General features: G+C 43.2%; 2 protein-coding genes across 6 annotated transcripts in view; one reads left to right on the top strand and one right to left on the bottom strand.

Annotated features, from left to right (window-relative positions):
* The window catches only part of RHOBTB3 (Rho related BTB domain containing 3), a 35,391-nt gene extending 30,609 nt beyond the window's left edge, over window positions 1-4,782 (top strand). For all 5 annotated transcript variants that reach the window (XM_083576889.1, XM_083576887.1, XM_083576886.1 and 2 more), the window contains one exon: window positions 1,466-4,782. In XM_083576889.1, the coding sequence (XP_083433015.1) occupies window positions 1,466-1,581 (116 nt within the window). In that variant the 3' untranslated portion in view covers window positions 1,582-4,782. The remainder of the gene's footprint in view (window positions 1-1,465) is intronic.
* Window positions 4,783-8,030: 3,248 nt separating this feature from the next.
* GLRX (glutaredoxin) lies at window positions 8,031-15,677 on the bottom strand. The gene is made up of 3 exons (XM_083577194.1): window positions 15,394-15,677; window positions 10,684-10,796; window positions 8,031-8,308 (listed from the first exon to the last, which is right to left on the bottom strand). The coding sequence occupies exons 1-2, from the start codon at window positions 15,598-15,600 to the stop codon at window positions 10,686-10,688; spliced, it is 318 nt and encodes a 105-aa protein (XP_083433320.1). The 5' UTR covers window positions 15,601-15,677; the 3' UTR covers window positions 8,031-8,308; window positions 10,684-10,685.
* Between the last annotated feature and the right edge of the window lie 958 nt (window positions 15,678-16,635).

Raw genomic sequence — 16,635 nt, forward strand, 5'->3', positions numbered from 1 at the left:
ACTACTGTAAACATTTGTGGTTCCAGCTTCATTTTACTCAAATAAGCATCCCAAGATGAGGGAAATAGAATGCTGAAAGTAGCATTTGTGAGAGGAGAAAGCTGAGAGTCGTGAAAATTTCCCTTCCAGCAAGGATCCAATGAAGGGGGAAAAAACCTTCAAGGAATTAGTACAGCAGGGAAAGCCTGGAACAGCCTCCAAGAACTTTGAGTCTGGAGGAAAATCAATCTATGCACTTTATTATCAGGTGCCAAGTTTTGCATCCAGAGGAGAAGGAAGGAAGCCCAGGTCTAGATGGAAGATAGAAACCAAATTTGGAAGAGGCCTGTGTTGTCCACTATCTGCTTCCACACCCAAGCAAAGCAAATTACAATAGCTAGCTTTCTAAATGCTTTAAAATCCAGTTCCTTATATTACTTTATTTTTCATGAGAAACAAAATTATCTGGAACACCTATGACATTCTTATGTGAAACCCAAAAGTTCTGTAAGTCAGTATCTCATACCAGGAATAGCTGTATATGTAAAGACTTCCACAGCATATGGAACCCAGATTACACAGGGTTCCAGTTTGTGTGCAAGCCTTTGCGCTTATAGTAGTACCTGTGAAGACTGCATCCCTGCAGATGCTTTAGCATGGTATGTGCAGTCATCAATGGGCAGGATTAGTGCACATGATATTGAGAGCAGGGCTAGTTGGCGCAACCCCATTCATGTGCTTGGAGATCACATAAGTAAAACTTCTGAGTAGGGATTTGGTGGTCCAGGCACTGTAAAATATGATCCTTTGGGTTCTAAAAGTTGTACAGAGTAGCACCGTTTGAATGTACATCCATTTTCTCTGCAGCCTTAAAAAGAGCCAGATTATATTGGTATGTCATAACTAGTATTGTATCTAGAGAAATTAAGAAGGGCACTTTGAAGAATAACATGTAGTCATGGCTAAAACATTTTACCAATGGGTAAAAGAAAGCTTCCCTCCATAAGAGAGCTTTGGAAGCAAAAGCTAGGACAGCTTTATGGATTCCCTTGTCCTCTTTTTCTGCCGTGCCCTCAGAAGATCCTGGGCAGGATCTATCAACTTTTAGCAAGGATCTGTGACCCCACTGATTGGCAGTGCCCCCTTCCCCTCAAAATTTATCATTTCCCTGTATTTCAGTTTATCTTCTATAGCAACAAAATATATTGATAATTCATTTCTACGAAGTCCATTAAACATGGTGTTAGATTAAAATATGTCACATATCGTTTTCAAATCCGTAGTATGTTAGAATCTTTTTACCCTGTCTGTTTCCAACCCAAGTTGAGTGCAGAATGTATGAAACTGCAATTCAGATCTGGTACAAGGTAGAACTTTACAGATTTCTAGCTTAGAGAGAAAAAGCTTATGAAGTTGTTTAGAAATACCAAGCTGGACAGAGCAATCTTTTAACCTGATAAATACATTTCCCTTTTTCTCATTTTAGTGGAAGAACGCAATTTTGTCGAGATGCATAGATGGCCTTCTAGTATGTACCTGAAACAGCTTGCAGAGTACAGGAACTACATTCATTCTCGAAAATGCCATTGCGTAGTAATGTAAACTGAAAGCTGATCCATCTTTAGTTATGAAGAGAAGAAAGTCAATTGCTTCAGGAATCGTACAATTTCACAAGTTTGAAAGCAAATGCTGAGCTTACATGCTGTGAAACGATGATCTAATATTGCACTTGCTAATGAATAACTACTGTATTTTTTTAAAAGCATGTGAAACAAAATTTAGAAAAGCATAAGCATTTAACCAGGATGTTTCCCAATTCTGCTGCTGGGTCTAATTTCCTTGTATAGAGACATCAATTCATGTCATATTATTTCAGGTTTTTAGTGGAGTTTAGACTTATTTAGAGCCTGGAAATCTTGTCAGCCCATGATTGGGATTTTAAGAGTCTGAAGGAGATTCCAAATTCATTAAATGTTTGTAGGTTCTCTTTGTCTGGAAACTGTAGAACCTATTTTGTTTGCTAGTTACTCTGTTAAGGATTTCTGTAATTTATTTTTGGGCCTTTTAAGAATTTTGTAAAAACATAGAGTTTTATGTTTCTGCACTGGTAATTAGAAAAATGTACTTCCTGTTAGCATCATTAAATTCCTATGTTATGGTATAAAATACATCACTATCTTTCTAGAAAATAATCATTTATGTTTTCCCCTCACTGAATGGTCTAATATATCTAAAATAGTGCCATTTATTTGCTGGTCGTTATCCTGCAATGCAAAAGAAATGATCAAATAATAAGCATTATTCCACATTGTTTCTGGTGTGTGGAGAAAAACCAAAACATTGTCACAACCATGTAACGCTACTGCGTTTTTGCCAGCTCTTCCTGAGTAGATGACAAATTAAGTCCACATGAATTTCTCCAGGAAAATTCTCCCTAAAGGGGGCATGTGACAGAAACACTTTTCAAAAGTACATTGCATTCGTAGCTTAGCCAAGGGCATGAAAATGCAAGGGTTGGAAATCTGCAAGGCAAAGCTTGTGGAGCAAGGTGACACTCAGCAGCCAGGTGTTAGTCTTTGAAAACCATGACCAGGGCTTGTTGCTTATACTTTGATGTCCCAGAGGCTGCAAGGGAGAAGAAAAGAGCCAGCTGGACAGATCGGCTTTGGCCACTTTGGAGCTAGACATTGCAGATTCCAGGGGATCCAGGCATGCTGTTGCGCTCAGACTGCCACCCCAGTCTCCCAGTCACCAAAGTTTAATTCGCAAGCCTTGGCTTTTCTTTTTTACACATCTCCAGGCGTTTGATGCCCCAGCAAGATTCTCCTGTCCTTTGTCAGAGAGGCCCTGCATGTAGCCACCCTGCATCCAGTCTGCATGCCTGGACTGGCCAGGATCCAGAGGGCTGCATGCCCTATTGGAAAGCAGGAGCTGCCTCCCACTGGTTTTCAGTGGCATGTCCCTGCTGAGACTATTGTCTGCTTTTGTGTGCATATGAGGCTATATATATTTATATGTGCCTGTATTTCCTCACCTATCCTCAACACCTGTGTGCACATCTAGAGACTACCACATTGTACCTTCCACATCCGCAAACATGTTGTAGGTGTAGGATCCTGTTGATGTCACCAGAGATGAGATTTACACCAAGCATTCCTCCCTTACAGCCCACATGCATTTCAGTGGCCCTTGTAAATAGTGTTTTCTATTAGGTTTTTAACCTTTTTTAAAAAATTGAAGCATTTGTGGATCTCTTACTAGAAACTAATCTCCAGCAGTGTGGTTTTTATGGAGACCAATTAAAATACACACACACACACACTTGCTGCATTTTGCAATACATTTTCCACAGGGCAAGCATGACAGTTTCCCTTCTAAATGAAATGTCTAATGATTTGCTAAGTATGCAAGCACACGAAATAGGCTGTAATTCCTTACTTGCACTCTGTACTTGCATGCATTAGATACAACATTGCATCCTAAAAACAAGCACAGCAGCTCAAATGGATTCATTGTTGTGCTAAGGCGATAGTTTTGTCATTTTGGCTTGCCAGACAGAATGGTACCCCCTTCCTTTCCCTGTGTGCTGCTCCAGGGTTCTCACAAGTAAATTTTGAGGGCATGGAGTGGGAGGGAGGAGAAGAGGAAAAGCTCCATTGTGCAAGGCTTTTGTGTAGGATTTCCGCTAATGTGACTCAGTCATTGAATTCAGCCCGGGCTTGAACATGTTTAAAATTAAGATTTATTGTAAACAATTTCTTCAATTGAAAGAGGATAGCCACACATAGGAGTTTGCTATAGATGTGCATTCTGCAATCCAAAAATTTATATATGTAAGTCCCTATTATGGCCTGCTATGGTGCAGCACTGTATACAGCAGTAATTGGATAGAACTGTGTGAGGAAAAAAGCAGAGCACTAGTATTACTGCAATATGGCAAGTATAGCAATTTAAGAAGCTTCCTGGAACTGAGGGGAACTATTTAGGGTTTTTTGGGCTTTTTAGGATTAGAAACCACATACGGTGCACCTGTTTGTGTTCCCCGATGCTCATGCAGATGGTGTATGGCCCTAGCTGGATTAGGAAGAATTCATAGTTGAATCAGTTTAGAATTAGTATGAACATGTATGAATTAGTTTAGCTTGAAAATTAGCAAGCCATGCTTTGGTTTTAATATATAAATAAATCGAGAAACTCCTGGGTAGCTTGATCTGCTGAATGAACCACAAAAAGGCAGAAAAGCTTCCAGATTCCCTTACAGGCACATGCATTGTACCATAATCCCTGCTCAGATAGTCAAATCCTGCCCTCCCATCTGCAAACACATGATAGCAACTTGTAACTTTCCTAAAGTTTCCTACAGTGGTTTCATGGGGCAATTGATGTAAGTCTATTTTAGAAGACAACTAGTAGATTTCACATTTCTAATTATACAATTATTAATTAATAAGCAGGTATTGTAAGTAGCACTCAAGAGAGTTCACACTGAAGGGATTACTTCGATGTCTATTTTTATTTAAATAATAATAATTTCTGATAACAGACTGTTATAATTTCTTAAAGTGAAATTATGAACATGGGCTAATGTCAAGCCAGCATGGAGATGTATAGAGAGCCAACCTTAAGATACAAGAATCTTTGTTGTAGTCTTGTCACATGGATGAGAGTGTTTGTAGCTCAAAGAAACACTTATTTTATTATGGCATGTGTTGGATATGTAATAATAATTTCACAGGTTAGCTGGTGCTTAAAATTTACAAGATTTTAAATTTAATATTTAACTCAATAAAATGTTTCTACTAAGTGTTCATCTCATGTGCTTATTTATCCATTAAATAGCTATAGTTCAAACTATACTCAGTGTGTATTTGATCATCTTTAGAAATGAAAAAAAAATCAGTTTCATGCTAGATGAAGTCTAACATATTCCACAGTAAATTTGTATTATATCGATACTTCATTGTACCGCATACTAGGAGTGTGCACTGGATTAAAACAAAACTTCCAAGACAATCCACTCACCTCAGAAGGATAAAGGTCTTAACCAAAGCAAAATGGATAGCCTCACCTGACCCAGATGTGTCATATAAATTACTTGCCAGCCGTACTTGCTCTGGTAACTTCCAGATTGGATTACTGCAATGTGCTTTACATGGGGCTGCCCTTGAAGGCAATTCAGAAACTTCCAGGGTCCAAAATGCAGCAGCCTGATGACTATCTGGGATTCCATTTAGAATTCATATAATCCTTATTTTAAAATGACCGCACTGGTCGCCAGTTTGTTTCTGGGCCTAATTCAACACACTCACATTGGTGTTTAAAGTCATAAATGACCCAAATATCTGAAAGACCGCCTCCATTCCTACAGATCCTCTTGAGTGTTAAGATTGGCAGTTTCACCAACCTCAGAAGTAGAGACAATGCCAATGCAGGAAAGGGCCTTCTCAGTGGCAGCCCCTAAATTGCAGAACTTGCTCCCTGCAGAGGTGCACTGAACACCATAATTATTCAGTTTTCACTGTGCTAAAGACATACCTATACCTTTGACAGTTTAAAGTATTTTTGTGGGACCAATCATGTATACTTGCTGCATCGAGAATTGTTTTACTTCCCATTTTTTTATAATTTACAAACTGTTTCATGGTTTTCAACTGTTTCAAATGTTGTAACCTGCCTTGGGACCTTATGGTTTGTAGGTAGGTTTTTTCTGTGATTTTCATCACAAGAATGACTTGCAACATAACACAGCAATCAGCCTTCAAAGTCCTGCTTTAGTTCTCCAGATGGAAATGGCCCGAGATGAAACGAAACAGCCTTATTCATACTAAAGGTATACAACCATTATGTTATGTGCCAACATATAAGAGCTTCAATTATGTTAAAACACATATAATTGTACCTGAAGACAGCAACTTAAAAAAAAAAAAACTGCAATTGCACAACTTAGCAGCGTTCGCAGAATAATGGCCTCTCCCTTTGACAACAAAGCACAAACTTCAATGGCATTCATGGGTGGAAAAATTAAGTCACTTTGCATTTTGTACGGCTGACAAGAAAACAGATTGCCACCAAGGTGTGTCAGACTTTCATCAGAGGCACCTGATATTTGCTAGTGCTTTCCAATAACTTAATAATGCATGACTCAAAGGTATACGTGCGTAAGAGGCCAGTGCTTCTGTGAGCTCCCAGTGTAGGCTTATATTTGGGAAAGCATGTGTAGAGTAGTCCAGAGCTAGACTTTGGTGGCAGTGTATGCTCCTCAGGATCCATGCACATGCCCCAAGGGATGGATCCTGTGTCTTCCCACTCAGTTTGTCAGTTACAGCAATAGCATCAAGAAGGCATCTCGGGTGAAGGGCTGTGGAATGTTCTAGGCTCAATCTGTGGCATCTCTGGGTAGGTTGATGAACGGTTGGCTAAGACACAGTGACTGGCCCAAGCTCAGTCTGTGAGCTCAGTGGGGACTGGAATCCAAGTCTCCCCTGTACCGATTTGTACTCTCAAATTACCATAGCAGAAATAAAGGTAAGATAAATGCCCCCTGGACGGTTAAGTACAGTCAAAGGTGACTATGGGGTGTGGCTTCATCTCGCTTCAGGCCGAGGGAACCAGCGTTTGTCCACAGACAGCTTTCCGGGACATGTGGCCAGCATGACCAAACTGCTTCTGGCAGAATGGGACACTGTCAGAAACCAGAGCACACAGAAACACTGTTTACCTTCCCGCCACAGCTGTACCTATTTATCTACTTGTGCTGGCTTGCTTTCAAACTGCTAGGTTGGAAGAAGCTGGGACAGAGCAGCAGGAGCTCACCCCATCACATGGATTTGAACCACCAACCTTCTGATCGGCAATCCCAAGAGGTTCAGTGATTTAGACCACAGTGCCACCTGTTCTGTAGGAAAATTAGCTGTGTAGGGAATTAGTGGCATATCAGTTTGTTGTTTTCAAATACAGGGAAATATTCTGACATCGAACTCATCACCTTGCTAGACAGTGCTACCCCTGTACAACGCATAGGAGGCAACAAGTTGACTGATCACAGCCCTTAAAAGCACAGGATTTAAGTTCCTTCTCTGCTGTTGCATTCCTGGGTGGCATGGAGTTAAGTGACTGCATCCTCTAAATTCCACCAGCGTATTGTATACAGAGACGAAACTTTCCCCCCAGAAAGTAATTGTGAAGGTCAAGAGAACAGCTGCTAAGTGCTTTGCCATTAAGTACTACTAAATCTAAACATTAACTTTTGTGGGCAGGCATTGTACAGATCCCCTGCCCAGAGGCCTAACAATCTAGGGCTCACTAGAAGGAAGAATGGAGAGTCGTAAAAATTGAAGTATGCTGACTGATGCCCCACAATGCCCAAATGCACAGGAGACGAGTCCCAAAAGGGTGCTTTAGGATGCAGCTGTAGCAAATAAGAATGGTCCTAATTTTGAGGCAGGGATTGATGACTGAGAGGGAGATACCCTGCCTTGTACCCTTTTATGATGGACGACCCAATAATGTATGAGGATGGGCAGATACAAAGGGCTCTTTTATTCTCAGCCTGAAGAAGGACCAGCTAACTTTGAGAAGTGATTGAAGGAGGGCAGGATGCAGATAAATGGAACCAAATTTCTACAAGGTGAAAAAAGCCAGGTGTCAGTGTATGGACTCACCCATGTTGGAAGGAAGTGAACAAAGCCAATGATATTGGTTGTATGAGAAGGAGAAGTACGGCCTACAACAAAATGCTGCAGTATATTCTCAGAATATACTCAGAACCCCAGACATTGCATTCCCTTTCCTGCTGGTTTTTCATTCCTACTCTCCACAAATTAACTTGAATTCTGTGCCTCATGCAGCATGCTCAAACCTCCCTGGAGTCTTTTCTGTGGCTCCCTTTAAGAGTCCCCCCCCCCATCTGCATACTTTGCAGTTATCTCAAGACCACTGATGCCTCCCCTATGTGCATGGATAGTGCTATCTGGGCTAGGCAAGGACCAGCTCTTGGATAATGAAGATTGCTACCAGTGTATATATGCATATAAATTATATCATAAAACTCCTTCTTAGTACAAGCATTTTATTCCACTGCATCAGGTTCTGACCGTCCCCATGTAAACTAGCAGAGATGGTGCATACTAAAACGTGCCAGAAGTTACAGCCACGTGCTCAGCAAAACCAGACAGTGACCAAAGCCTTCGGCCATCATTACTCTACATTGAAACACATCATAAGCAACATAGTAGATGCACGATAAAGCAAGAGGCAGGCAGCTGCGATTTCATTTCCAGAAGATAGTGCAGTAGCATGAGGTAGTGCTGTCCTCCAGTCCATTGCTGCTCTGAAAATTAAAAAAAAGGGACACATTATGAACACTGGAAGGTTTCCATGAAATGACATTTGGCAGCTATGAAGATCTTGAGCAGTACTTTGGGCGAAAGCTTGGTTTCAAAAAAGAAACCCATCACCACTGAGACGATTATACTGGAAATGCAATACAGTGGTACCTCGGTTTTTGAACGTCTCCATTGATGAACATTTCGGTTTTTGAACGCTGTAAACCCAGAAGTAAATGCCTGAGTTTTCGAACACACCTCAGAAGTCGAACATGCCATGCAGCTTCCGCTGAGTGCAAGATCCTGGGGCCAAGCTATTGGCTATTTAGTTTTTGGTTTTTGAATGTTTCGGAACTCGAACGGTCTTCTGGAACGGATTACGTTCAAAAACCGAGGTACCACTATAGTTGAAAAAAGAATATTAAGTGACCAATAACTGCCCTGGACTGTGCAAACCTATCCAAACTATGTTTTCTGCACTCTCTCTGTTGGTGCAAAAGTGTACCGAGATGGTTGCACACCATTATAAGGCTCTCACTTCTTTGCACAGTAGGAACAGTTAGCAATTTTAGTAGTTGCACTTCCTATTGCCTCCTCCAGTGAGTGATGCCCCTCTGTTAAAAGCAGAGGCTTAAAGGTTACAACCACACCATGCACTTAAAGCACATTGCTTCCAGCAAAGTATCCTGGGAAATGTAGTTTGTTAACGGTACTGGGGAACTGTATCTCTGTGAAGGGTAAACTACAAGGCCCAGGAATCTTTGGGAAAAGCTGTTGCTTTAATTATATGGCGTGGATGTAAGTGCAACTTGAACTGAAGCAATGACTACAGTTGGCAAGGACTGGCACTTATTCTGCGGCACAGGGTTAGCATAAACTACCTCTAGCTGACTTGGAGGGTGAAGTCACTGCTCTGTGGGAATGAGAAAGGTTAACAGGCTCTGCAGAACATATTGAAAAGCTCCTTTCTCCAGCTGTTGCTTCCAGCGTTCCAAGCCAGGCTCCCAGACAGAAGGACATAGAGAATGCTTCCAAGGGTAACTGACCTGTGAAGCAGCTGTTCATTTCCAGAGATCAGGCATTTGCAAACCCCTGCATGTTTCCAACCCTATTATTTCAAGTGTCTAGGCCTTCGGAAGAGCTGTGTGCTTGGCCTAGAAAAAGTATCTCCCCCCCCCCCGCCTCTGGTATGCTCTTTTCAACTAATACAATTCAGGAAATCAACCGCCCTACAATATCTAGCTGCAAGCAAGATGCTGGCAAGCCTCGTTTCTCTTCATCTGATGCAGCATGAGATGCCAACATACGTTCTTGCCATTTTAAAGTTGCCTCCTCATTCCTGCAGCAAGATTCCTCTGTACATTTTAAAAATACTTTTGGAGCAAGCTTTTCTCAAAATAAACCTCTGTGCAGATCAGGAATCCTTTATGCTGTTTGTGGGAGCAGCCAGTCACATGTTTCTGCTTTGTATGCAAGGAATTGCACTGGCAACTACTTGAGCTATGCTCATCTTCCCCAACCTGGTGCCCTCCTGATGTTTTTTTGTTTGTGGGTTGTTGTTTTTTTTACTACAACTCCAGCCAGCATGGCCAACAACAACATTACTTTTATTGGAGTCAAACAACATGCTATGCAAAGCATGCAGCTACGAATTTTTATTAACATGAAGCATGAGGGAATCGTAATGGGTACCACAATGCATGGGGAAATGAAGTTTAAACCTTCCTTCCACCACCAGGATCATGACCAGAGTCCCTTCCTGTCACAGCCACTTGCTTTATTAAAAAGCACCCAGCTACGGCTAATGGTTATATGCGGATGCAATTGCAGCAAGGGAGGGAAGGTTGAAACCTCCTCTCCCTATGTGCTACCTGATACAATTCCACCCACCCCACTGTTAGAAACTCAGATATATATATAAGCTAGGCACCAAATGGCTCCTTAAACCAGGGTTACAGTCGCCAAAACAGAATGTCTAGTCGCCATTTGGGGGCCAGACAGCTCAGAAGGCTGTCTTTTTCAATAGAACGTTTTGGTTCCTTAAATTCGTTCTGATGGTACAGATAAAATACCATGGATAGAATTATAAAGGATATGTTGTTGTTAGTGTGTGAAAACAGGCAAGATCCAAGGACCTCCAGGCAGGCTCCTCCAGATCTTGGAGATGTCAGGTGTTATCCTGGTTGTCTTCGTTTGGTCACAAGTGGCCAATAGCTGGTGAATTTTGAACTCTGCCACAGACCACTTAGTATTAAGCAAAACGAAACACTAGATGTACTGCTCTTACGTATTGAATGTAACACATAGTTTGGCTCACAGGGCTGCATCTGCATTTCTTCCTCATTCTCAAGTTGGCTGGATAGCATATCCAAACACTTACCTTCACAAGGCTCCAATCTTCTGCAAAATGGATTTAAGTTCTCCACTCCTATATAGAGTGTCCAGGTCTGTAAAACCACCTATACACTTTTCTCCAATAAAGACACGAGGGACCTAGAAGAAGTGGTTAAAGTTGTTAGTTAGGATTACTCGGCAAAGAAAAACGGATTTTAGGAGCATAGTCTCCTAGGGAGGCAGGAGCTTAAAACAGAGCTATAAGAATGACAGCAAAAGATAAACGGTAAGAGAGAGAGAGGTGGCAGCTTGACTGCTAAGTTAGAGGAATAAGGGTAGTGCAGGGCTGGAGAACTGGATCTGGCCAGCAGACCTGATCCTTATCTCCCCTACATTTATGGGTGAAATTTGACAGTTGGGTGTGGCCAGACACCTGCCAATCACCCGATGTCACAATGACATTTGGTGATGGGGTGCTTTGAAGTACCGACAATAGTACCGGCTTACATAGAATCCTGTGTGGGGCTTTGAAGTGCCAGGTAGCTGATAGTCAGAGTTCAAGGTCCAGAAAAAGGCTCTTTGAAAGTCCTGGCTGGCTACAGAGTTCCTCATGGAGCTCTGATCCCAGAGACCTTGAAGTGCAAGGTCTGAGAGGCTGACAGGCACTTACTTGAAGTTCTGCTTTTCTCCTGCGTTCCCTATGGAGAACTCCGTAAGGCAGTCGTTGTCAGCTGGTTTGCTCTCACTCTCAGTCAGCTGACTCACAGTGACAACATGCCTCCCTTGCCAATGCATAATCAGGAGTGCGTTTTAAGGTTCCCAACTGGGCATTGGCAGCCACACCCCCACCTGCCCCTCACCTGACACTGTATGTGATGTCAGGTGCATGCAGCTAGCGGTGAAGCAACCTGATCCAGTACCCGGAGCGGCGCTTGTTCCAGGGGGTGCGGTGCGCATCCTGGGGGGTGCATTTTGTCATCCTTCCTTTGGAATGGTACCCGGTGCGCGCCCCCGCCCCCCTCTCAGAACGCCCCTGCATGCAGCAAGTTGGTGTGGGGAGAAGAAAAAATATACAGCCTCCCAGGGTTAATTGAGACCCATGCCAGGCCTAATTAAGCCTGTGGATCAGAGCTTCCTCACTCCTGGAGTGAACAGGATTTCCAGGTACAAATCTGAAGACTCTTTCCCCTCACTTAAGGTGCCGGAAGTTCCCAAGACGGTATACAGTGATGGCACCTCTTCCAATAATTCCTTCCATCTGCTTCTCTTCCGTGTTGTGAACCATGGGATAGAGTGGCAAGCAAATGGAACAGAACAGCAGGGCCAAAATCCCACAAGGTCACATCTGTATCTTGCAGGCCATAAAGACACGTTCTTGCCGTGTGTGATGCTGTAAATTTCAGGGCAAGCAATACTAGAGGCAGCTCATCTCTTCAGGATGCAGAAAAGACTGTTGTAACAAGAACTATTGCAGCTGAATCTCAGGTAACAGGAAATTTGCACATGACAAATTTCCATCAGGAGCAGGTGTGATTTACCTTCCCATGCACTATGGCAAAGGTCACTGTGCCATAGGCCTTGGACTTCATTGCCTAGATTTGCATAACTTGCTTTTGCCAAGGAGGAAGTGCCTTCTTAGCACTAAGGATTCTTGTTGCAGCTTGCAGTAACTCTCAGAAGGCCCCTATCCAGAACTCCAGAACATTTGAAGACCAGTGACATGTGCCTGCCGTCATTTTTGGCCTGAAGCTAATGTATCAGGAGGTTTTACTCAACATCTCTTATCTGTTGCTCACCAGCACAGTACAAAGCTCCTCACATGAAGCCCTGTTTTGCGGCATTAAGCTGTGGATTTTAATCGGAGGTGCTGTTCTCAGTGCAATAATATTAAGTTTAATTAGATATAGGTCCCCACAATACAACAGGCACAGTCCCTCGTTCCTTCTGAAGTTCTGTGGTGCAAATCCCATTGAGGTGAATGGGATGGGCAACCACCCAACCATACTTCTATACAGGTTCTGTTCATTTCAGTGGGACTTGCAAACAGGGAATTCCCAGGGGATTTGGCTTCTACTGGCTCTCCAAGAAGAAACCTCTGAAATCAGAAGAAAGGTCCTTCAGGATTATTCTGCCATAGTGGCCCACCTATGGGAAGTCCCATAGAGGTAATATATACCCCATCCTGAATGATAGCCACCAAAAGCTCTATCGATAAATTTATCTAATCCCCTTTTAAAGCAATTCAAGTTGGTAGCCAATTCCAGTTACGTATGCACTATGTGAAGCAGTGCACCCAGTTGTCTGTCCTGAATCTTCCAACATTCATCTCCACTGGATGACCCCAGAGAGAAGGAGATAAACTTTTTTTCTAAGCTAAAAGCCCCCCAAAGCTTGTAACCTTTCCTCATGGTGATGTTGCTCTACATTTGGGTTCCTCTTTCTTTGAACCTTTCTCCATTTCTACAGCATCTCCCCCCTTTTTTTGACGAGGCAACCAAGACTGTATACAGTATACCCTGTTGCCCCACAGATTTGTATAGAGTTATTATGACATGCAGTTAAGTGCAGCTGTTCCTTTGTTTTACATCCAGCTCGGAAAGGGGAAACAGAAGTGCTGCCCATTAACTTTATGCATTATAGGCAGCCATTCAAGAGACAAGGGCAGGGCCAGCAGAAATGTTGGCAACCCACCAATGGACTGTGCCAATTATCATCATGGTTGAGACACCATGCGCCTCATTTACAACTGGGGTGGCTCCAAGAAGCTGTTGGGAGTCTAAATTCCCATCAGGTCTAGCCAGCCCAGCTGATGGTCAGGGATGATGGGAGATGGACTCCAGTAACAAAAGGAGAGCCGCTGAGGTAGAAATTCTGAAAACCTGTGGTCAGAGAAGTCAGCTTCATATACGCAAGGGTATGGCCTGTGCACAAAACTCACAGACTCTTCGCCCTGCAGTGCATAACTAAATGGAAATCTGACTAATTGAGAATTCCAAAAGGGATTTACCTCCCTTGCCAAACACCCTGCCCTGTTAAGAAATCTGAATTCCCTAAAGCGTCCCTGCTCCAGGCATGTTGCTCATCTTGAAAAGTTTGAAGGAAGCCGCTGCGTTAAGTTTCACAAAGGGAAGAAGTGGCACAGGAAGGCAGACCTTATGGCTTCTCTATTACAACATGAGAATGAGCTTGTTACGTCTTAACTTACATTATAGTTGCCGCATGTTCTTTTGGAAACAGTAAAAGGTTTTACAGGAGTGATCTATCAGGCTGCTAGTCCGGTCCACCCCTGGAGGGACTGGTTTTAAGTACAGTACTTAAAATACTGAAATATTTCCATTTCTGTGTACACTAGTTACAATATATTTCAAAAGAGTCACACCTTACTAGCTATGTTTCAAAAGACTTGCATCTTTCTAGGTACAACGTTTCAAAAGACCCGCTTCTTAGTAGTTATGTTTCAAAAGACTTACATTGTGTCTTACAAAAATCTTTCTCACCTATAGAAGAATTCTGGAAACTGTTCCAGAAGATGTGCATTGGTGCTATGAGTGTCAAGAATGATTTATCTTACCCATCACATCTCATGTGACACTTGCTCTCATCACCACCACCATCATTTATATATACTGCTTGATTGTAAGAAAACAAAGCAGTTTACATGTGCCTACATGTCTTCTTCTTTTTTTTTAAGGGCTGCTTGGACTCTGTTAAATCCCACAATGGAAAAAAGTAGAGCAGGATGGTGTGTTAGCTTGCTAACCCCACCATAGCCTAAATGAGCATGACTTTGAACCCTTCTGCACTACACATTTAAAGTGGTTTGAAACCTCTATTGAACAGCGATGGCTTCTCCCCAAGAATCCTGGAAACCATAGTTTTTTAAGGCTGTTGATAATTTTTGGGAGACACCTGTTCTCATAGAGTTAGCAGTTTCTAGAGTACCCGGGGAAGAGGGATTGGTTGTTAAATTACAGAGTTGCAGCTCTGTGAGGGGAACAGGGGTTTCCCTAACAACTCTCAGCACCTCCCTCTGTAGCTCACCCCCTAACTTCAGGTGAGCTACAAGCAAAAAAATACCTCACAAGGACATATGAAGGGCAACGGGGTCCTGAGCTGCCCTGGAAGAACGGAGATCTTTGCAAAGCTGGGTAGCAGAAGTGGCCCTTAAGTTATCAGGGCCACCTCAGCTACACAGCTTTGTTTCTATCCTATCCTCACCCCCAGATGGAGCTTAAGGCAGAGCACACAATTCCCCCCCCCCCACCCCACTGTATTCACACAACAACCCTGTGAGGTAGGTAGCAAACACAAAACGCCCTATGGACCAGACCAAAAGTCTCTACAGTCCAGTATCCTGCTTCTCACAGAAAGTGACTCAGGTGGGGATGGATGGGCGTTAACGCAAGATTCCAGCAATCCTCTCGTCATTACATCGCAGCAGCGCTGAGCGCAAAGGTATCCAAAGACAGACGCTCGTTTCCGCACAAAGTAGCCCCAGAGATCCATTGAGAGCTCAGAACCTTTGCTCAGAACTTTGCTGTAGGCGCTCAAGGCGGGGTCATTTCCTGAGCCATGCGTAAAAAGACTTCCAGTTGGAGAGCTTTTTCCAGTTGATGTCATGGGGGGTGGGAGAGCCACTTCCTACGGTAGGGTGGAGGAATCTAAAGAGAAATGCACGGCTAGAAAGCAGGAAAAAAAACCATTGCTTTCCTTCTCCCTCGCGCGCAAGAATTAGGATCATTGAAAGGAAACTCACTGTTCTGGCCCCCGTTATCTCCAAAAGATAGTCCTGGATAGCAGACATGTCGCTTCGGGTGGTGAGATCCACATACTCGAAGTGCCCAGGCTTGAGATGAAGTCCTTCCAGGAGCTTGACAGCGTCGTGGCAGTAAGGACAGCTCGACTTGCCGAACACAACCACCTTATCAGCTTTCAGCTTGCTGTTGACGAATTGCTGAGCCATTCTGGGACCTTCGCCACAAGCAGCCTCGCGCAACTGGAAGATTGCAGCAGCTCCCGCCGCGCTGTGCGCTCTTTTATGAGTTGCAGCCGTCGCTCCTCCTTTAAGGGACAACACCCTGTAGGAGGAGCCCTCGCCCTCGCTTATCGGCGGCTTTCTTCTTTCTTTTTTTTTAAAAAAAATGTCAGAAAGGACTATGAACAGTTGCCCAGTGGAAGCGTTATAGTCTGTATTCCCTACACAAGCCGTGTGGTAAATAATTTGCTGGCGCGCCCTTAGTCCATTTTGGACGGAAGTTGCTTGCTTCATAGCATTTGCATGGCCTTTATTTGTTTTGGATAGAAGAGTCTTCCTTGCAGCAGTCAAACTTGCTTCCTGAGGTGCAACTCCTACAGAACTGCGTGAGACCAACTTCCAAGTAAATATGCACAGTTTTCTGTGGGATTGAAAGGCAGGCTAGAAAGCCCTCTAATGGACTCGGAAGGGAGACTAAGGGTCATCTAGTCCAACCCCCTGCAATGCAGGGGGAATCGAACCTGCAACCTTGGCATTATCAGCACTGTGGTCTAACCAACCAAATTAAAAGTTTGGTCTGCAACAGAAAGTCATGCCTCTTCTTCCCTGGTGACGTTGGCATTGTATTTACTGGCTCTGCTGGGCTTGTTCATGTGACAAAATAGCCACAGAGCTAGAAGCAACAGGTGCCTTGATACAATGCACTTTCCAAGACTGAAATCCTAAACTAGAGTGGCCAGATGCAAAAGAAGACTGGGCTCCTGTGTAGAAAATAAGAAGAAGAATAATTCATCACACAGTGTGTTTATATACTTATCTTTGGCCCAAAGGTTCCCATAGTGAACATGTTATTACAACAAAATATACAGTAAAGTAAATGCCATAAGCCAAGCTAAGCAGGAAGCCTCATTGAACACAGTGGAATTTACTTTGGAGTAAACATATACGGGACTGCACTCCTCAGATCCTGGAAATGGAAGGGGAGGCACCCACATTGGCCGCCAGATTTATGTATTTATCACA

Source organism: Podarcis filfolensis, assembly GCF_964270895.1.
Source record: "Podarcis filfolensis genome assembly, chromosome: 11".
In the NCBI taxonomy this organism is placed as follows: domain Eukaryota; kingdom Metazoa; phylum Chordata; class Lepidosauria; order Squamata; family Lacertidae; genus Podarcis; species Podarcis filfolensis.